Below are 6854 nucleotides of genomic sequence, written 5' to 3' on the forward strand. Positions count from 1 at the left end.
GCTTTAAAGTAATGGAAAGTAATGAGAATTGTAGGATATGTAGTTGGGGAAAACTTGCCAAATATTTCTAGCAGTTGCTGCATAAGATAACTAAGAGCATTCAACTTGCTTTAGGATTGCTTTTTCCTGTAAGAGTTATCTCTCTACTCTGAAATGCTTAGCAAAAAACTTCCAGAGGAAGAATGGTAGACTGAAAATGGCTCAGTGAAAAGCAGAACCAACAACTGTGGTGAGTGGTGACAAATGAATAGCCTGCAGGTAGAATGGCTCTTCATACCTCTCCAAATAAAGAAGTCTAGAGGATATCCAGAAGTGCTCTGGACAGTTGCTCTTTCATGTGGTCTCTGATGGGATTTGAGAACTGGGAGACAAGGGAATAGCTACCTTGCTCAAACTAGTCCATGCCTTTAAAAGAATACTAAGTTTGCATACTTTTCTAATTACATTTAGAAATTGCTTATTCACTACTTTTCAGCAATTAGAAACCTTTGAAAGTGAAAAATCTGCAAAAAGGATGATTTAAACAAGCTTTATAAACTTAATTTAAAAAAATCAAAATGTCCTGATAAACTTGAAATAAGATTTTGGAATTATAAAGAATCCTTCCTATGGAAAAATGCTTTTGTTTTGGATAAGATTTTAAAAATTGGACTCTAGAGGGAACTAAAGATTAAAGGAGAAAAATACAAACTCGAAAATATGATGCCAGATATTCTTAACATTGGAAATATTGAATATTTTCAAAAAATGAATTGGAAATTAATATTAACATCTGCCTCTATGGATAGACTGTGTCTAAAAGATGTTGTGGAAGAGGAACAAGTTTTACCTGACAAGACAGAAACTAAGTTGAAAGTATTTACAAGACAGGTTGTAATATGAAAAAAACATGTTTCAATTGCCATACAAAAGAAACTTGTTTTAATAATTAAAAGGGACTGCAAACAATAAACCAAGAAAGTGACCTGGGTAATTTTTCAATTTTGGATTTAGAAGAGAGTTTTTTTAAAAAGTTTTGAAAAATTTCATAACGGGCGAAGAATAAAATCAAGTTCTATGATATTAGAATGGATGAAATATTAAGACTGTAAAATAAAATGAAGAAATATAAACTTGGTTAATTTGATCAAGGTTAAATAGATTTTATAGATGAGTATAGAGATTATTGTAATTTAAGAAGATGTAAGAAGTTATTAAAATTGTTTATGCTTGTGATGGTTGGGAGTCATTTCATTTATCTTTTTCTTTACTATTCTCTTTATTATTTCTCTGTGTTTTTCCTATTTTTTTCCCTTTGTACCTTTATTCCTTTCTATTTTTCCATCATTTTGTTTGTATCTGTACTGTTATCTTTTAACAAAAATTACTTGAAAAAAATGAAATGGTTAGCACAGAACAGATCAGCCTTTAGTGACATTCTCTGTAGTTTGGAACTCCTATAGAGATTTCAGGTAGCACTTTCTACAAACTTGCTAAAAATATTTTTGGAGTGTAGCAATCACCTACTGTGTTCTCTGTGTGTGATTATATATGTATAAAGTAAGCAATATATAATTTGTTTGAATAACAAGTGCTGTTAGTTTTACAGTGCTAGTTTCAATCTTATTAACAGCATGTATCTTGTTAAAAATGGCATGCTACTCATATGTGGAAAATGTAATTGGCAGACATTAACTCTATACCTGCTGTGGAAAAAAACCTCTTAGATCATGTTGAAACTAACACTGGCTTTCATGCTGGAAACCAGTATCAAACAGTACTTAGTATACAGAGGGGGAAAATAAAAGTATAAAAGTTTAGAGCAATAAACCATAACCAGCTTTTATCGCTACATGTATCATTTGTGGATTTACATCTACCAAGTTGAAAATACATATAGTATTTCCTTTTTGCTATTACTTTAGTTTTAAAGACATTGCATAGGAAGAGAGATAACTCATTTGCCTTTGTTTTCAAATTATACAGGGATGCTTTTTTCTGATCTCTTGTTTTTATGATATACTTTGACAACAGATTTTTGTATCAACTTTAAACTGCTATTCTGATACTACCCTGCTTACACTGTAGGATGAAAACAGTCTATATGTTCATAAAAGCTTATCTACCTTTTAATAAAAATAGTTAGAAAAGGCACTACCATCATCTGGCATTAAAAAGGCATAGCTTAACACTTTTTTGCCATCCAGTTTACAACTTCCATGCCAATTACACATATATTAGATCATGGGGGTTGTGGGAGGACAGGACAGACAAACCAGTCTTGGTTGGAGAAACAAGAAAGTGTGTTGGAGGTAGTGGAGAAAACTCAGGAAAAAAACCAGGTTCTTCTAAAGTAGAAGTGAAGGTGTCACAAAGATCAAGTGGTCTCAATTGGGCCAGCTGGAGGAAACAAGTATTTGGAAGGTGAAATTTCAAAACAGGCAAGTGCTTGAGATGGAGCTTACCAGCTGTGAGGAAAAAAAAGGTTAAGGCATGAATTTGAAACTTTAAGACTTCTAAGCATACATAAAGTGCAGCCTTTTTTTAAAGTAATCAAAATATTGCTTGAAGACAATGAAGACAAGCAAAGGAAGCAAATGCCAATTCAACACATTTAATGACCTTTCCAATCTTGCTTTATAACCATTGTAGGACCAGCCAAAAAGCTCTTTAAAAATTATTTGATTCATACATATTAAAGTTGCATTATGCCGCCTCGTTTAAAGACAGTATTTTCTTTATTCAAAAGTGCTCCCTTTCCAGCCAATATTCAACAAAGCTACAGTAAACGGAGCATATATGCCGAAGAGATATCCTTAGTCCCATTTAAAAAGCAGGTAAGTTTCACAATAAACAAATACAGTACCTGTCTAAACGGTATGTTATCATTCTTAAGAATTAATTCAGAGGCCAGGCTCCCTGGCTACTACATATACAAACTAGAAACTATACTCAGTTATTTGATACATAAATCAAGAACATCTCTCTGTACATTCTACATCTTCATATTATTTAAATATATTAAGAAACATCATTTGATTACAATCGGTGTTTAAAAAAAACAAACCAAAAGGCATTTGCCGCCTTCTTTACAGCCCTGTAGAGGGCGCGCGCGCGCAAAAGAACAGAAAATGAAATGAAAGACTGAAATCGTAGTGGATATTTTTTCTTTTCTTTCCTTGGTCCAATGTTTTTGATCCGCAGTCCTGGTCTCCACACAAACACTGACGCGGCCAAGGCTCGGCAAGCGTCTCTTAGCGGAGCTTCTTGCCCAGGATATGCCGGGCGTTTTTAAGCGGTGGTTTGGGGGCGCTGCCGTGCATTTTAGACAAGGGGCAATACTTGATCGTGTGCGCGTTGTCTCCACTGGCTCCACAGAGAGGGCAAGTGTATCGCCTCAGCACGGGGCACAAGACTCTGCCGTCGGGTCCCTTAAGGATGTGCGTGGTGTAGAGGGCCACGGCTTCTTTATTATTCCGGCAGAAAACGCACACTTGCAATTCCGGCTTCAGCAGCCTGGAGGCGCTTTTCGGAGGCGCTGGCAGCCGGCCGTCGACCACCAGGCGGCCGCCCCAAGCGTGAGGCGAGCGATCTCTTTCCAGATGGTCAGGGGAGCAATTGAACACCACCGAAGCCGGGCTGGCTCTGCCGGAGAAGGGGCTAAAATCGGCGAAACGCTCCTCCAGCAGGTTTTCGCTCGGGTTAAGGTGGTGGTGGTGGTGGTGGTGCCCGTACAAGTCAAAATCGTGCAAATCCAGGGAGCTCTCGAAATAAGGGGCTCCCACTTCGTCGTCGTCGTCCTCGTCTTCCTCCTCCTCGTCCTCCTCTTCTTCTTCCTCCCCTTCCTCGCCTTCCTCGGTCGCTGGGACCTGCTGCACGGCGGCCGCCACAACCACGGAGGAGGATCCGGTCCGAAAGCCCTTTTCCTGGCTCACCGCTTTGGTAATCAGCGTGGCCAAGCCCAGGTAATCGTTCCAAGAGTTGAACGCGTTCCCGTAAGCGCTGTGGTGGCTCTTCGTCGCGTACCTGCCGCCTCCTTGCAAAAACTCCACCGGCTGATGGTGGTGGTGGTGTCGGTGGTGGTGATGGTGCTTCTCTAGCTTGCTCGGGTGGAAAGCCTCCATCGGAAGGGAAAAGACCCCGGACCGCTTTTGCGCGTCCCCTTCAAAACAAAACCCCACACAAACACACACCAAAAACCCGCTCTGGCTTTTCCCAGGCGAACGCCCCGCGAAGAAGAGTCGGCGAGCGAGCAACTCTCAACGAAACAGCAGCTGAAAACTCCGCCTTCCCTTCTGCGAAGCTTTTAAGCGCTTGCAGCTGCTGAAATGGGGAGGGGAGGGGGAGAGCTGGCGGGACAGAGGAGGTGCAATACCGAGGCTTGCGCTCCCATTGGCCGGCAGCCAAAGCTGCCCCACCTTCGCTTGCCCGTTATTGGCCGAAGTGCTCGGCTACCCTTTTTCATCTCTTCCCAACGGGGCGTGGGGGTCGTTAAGGTCGGCCGCTTGCCTCGCGCCTTTTAACTGGGAGCAGGTTTGTGAGCCGCGGAGGTTTTGAGAGACCGGCAACCAATGGAGGGTCTCTTTCTTTTCCTCCCGTAGTGATACTGAAATTAACCCTGGAATCCCTTTTCGGTCATTTTCAGAACTAAGTTTATTTTTTTTATTTGTTTGTTTATTTTGCTGCGCTGGCAAGACTCCAGGTGTGGTTGAATTAGAACAAACCAACGTGGTAAAATCGAAGTTGGCTTCAGTTCTGCTCTAACTTTTTCCAAAGGAGAAGAGAAAATATTACAACACATTCTTCTTTTAGATTCTTTTCTTTCTATTGGCCAAGTGTGACTGGACACACAACGAATTTGTCTTGGTGCAAATGCTCTCAGTATGCATAAAAGAAAATATACGTTTATCAAGAGTCAAGAATCATCAGGTACAACACTTAATAATAGTCATAGGGTACAATAAGCAATCAAATCATACTAGGAAACAGGCAATAAAAATCATAAGGATACAAGCCACAAAGTTACAGTCCTACAATCACAAGTGGGAGGGATAGGTAATAAGGAGTGATGAGAAGGTCAATAGTAATAGTAGTGCAGACTTTGTAAATAGTTGGACAGTGTTGAGGGAATTATTTGTTTAGCAGAGTGATGGCTTTTGGGGGGAAAAACTGTCCTTGTGTCTAGTTGTTCTGGTGTGCAGTGCTGTATAGCGTTGTTTTGAGGGAAGGAGTTGAAATAGTTTATGTCCGGGATGTGAGTCTGTAAATATTTTCACAGCCCTCTTTTTGACTTGTGCATGTTGAGCATGTGTACAAAAGATACACCCAATCAAGATTGTTCTTTTTCAGTGTCCTCTATATGCAACGCACAACTCCTTGTTTCCCTGTCTGTGTGTGTTTGGCAAGCAGGTGGAGGTGGTTTATACAGAAGACTTGTGTGGATTTTGCAGGGATTGTGCCCATGCACTTGGAAATACTGTTTGCAGAACTTTATTTCTCATCACACTGCCATCTTACCCCATATGCCAAGCCACAAAAACAGTGTTATGTTTTTATTGACTTTGTTTGGTCCTCTAATATCATACATTGGAGTTGTGAAGACCAGAAAGATGCTGGCCATCTGCTCTGAAGAACTGGGTAAACTCAGAATTGATTGACTGCCTTCATGTATCTTTTCTTAGCTGGCAGTACCTCACTGTCTGAAGGTCCAGCCAGATGGCCACATCAAAGTGTTTTCCTCCAGTTTCCTCCATTACATGTTGCATTTATTGGTGAACAAATAGGCAACAATACAAACTGCTGCAGAATTGGGTTTCCTTCCTGATTCAAATGAGTTCTATGCAGGACACATTGTTTAGGGATTTCTCAAAAGCATGTTAAATATTTTGGGAAAACAGCTGCAAATTCTTCCAAAATAGTCCTAAATCCCAGGCATATAAGATACTTGGACAAGAATTGAGAAACACTATAAAATATACCAGTCAGGCATAATACAGGGAAAATATTTCTGTGGAAGCCACTAAGTTTGATCTACCTTACACACAGAGTAGTTACATAGATAGTAAACTAAGTAACCTAAAATGACTAATATAACCAGGCAGATCCCATCAGTAAAACGTGCTATAACCATGGCAAACCTATGAGCAGAAGAGAGAAAACACTATTGTAGACAGGTGAAGATATTGAACTGACTCAGCTGTGGCCTGATCTGAGGAGGCAACATGAGAACGCATTATAACAATTATGGGTATTCATGCTGTGATTAGGGGATGTGGTTGACCCCCCAACAAGGTTCATTTATTACACTGAGCCATGACTTCAAACTGCAGATCACACCCCACCCAAATAGTCATAAGTCAGCATGGTAGTGAGGTTTGTCATTTTAAGTATTTTAAATCCCAGGGACTATTTATTGCATTCATACATAAATTCATTGGAGTAATGAAAATGACTGTCCCAAGACATTTGTTCTTTGTTTGGTTTGCAGACTTGATGATTGTGGTTTATAAACCATGATTTATAGCAGGCATAAAGTGACAATGTTTAGCCTCCAAGAACCTGGCTTGTAATGTGTTTGTTTCACTAGGGAACATTGCCTTTTGATATTAGGATAAAGGGGAGATGCAATGTCAATAATCTGTTTTACCTCATTTTTAAAATTTAAATGCTAGTGGTTTTGCTACCAGAACTTGGGATGAATTGGGATTTCTTTAGGGAGCAGTTTAGTATGAAAGTCTTCACAATATTAAATTGTATTAAAGTATATTTAAAATTAAGGGATGCGGGGGCTCAGTGGCTAAGACGCTGAGCTTGTCCATCAGAAAGGTTGGCAATTTGGTGGTTCAAACCCTAGCACTACATAACTGAGTGAGCTG

General features: G+C 40.0%; 1 protein-coding gene across 1 annotated transcript; it reads right to left on the reverse strand.

Moving 5' to 3' along the window:
- Positions 1–2577: 2577 nt before the first annotated feature.
- NANOS1 (nanos C2HC-type zinc finger 1) lies at positions 2578–4305 on the reverse strand. Its single transcript, XM_026704854.2, has one exon. The coding sequence runs from the start codon at positions 4101–4103 to the stop codon at positions 3234–3236; it is 870 nt and encodes a 289-aa protein (XP_026560639.1). The 5' UTR covers positions 4104–4305; the 3' UTR covers positions 2578–3233.
- Positions 4306–6854: the final 2549 nt, after the last annotated feature.

This window comes from Pseudonaja textilis, chromosome 4, assembly GCF_049901715.1.
Source record: "Pseudonaja textilis isolate UNSWEBS1 chromosome 4, rPseTex1.2, whole genome shotgun sequence".
In the NCBI taxonomy this organism is placed as follows: domain Eukaryota; kingdom Metazoa; phylum Chordata; class Lepidosauria; order Squamata; family Elapidae; genus Pseudonaja; species Pseudonaja textilis.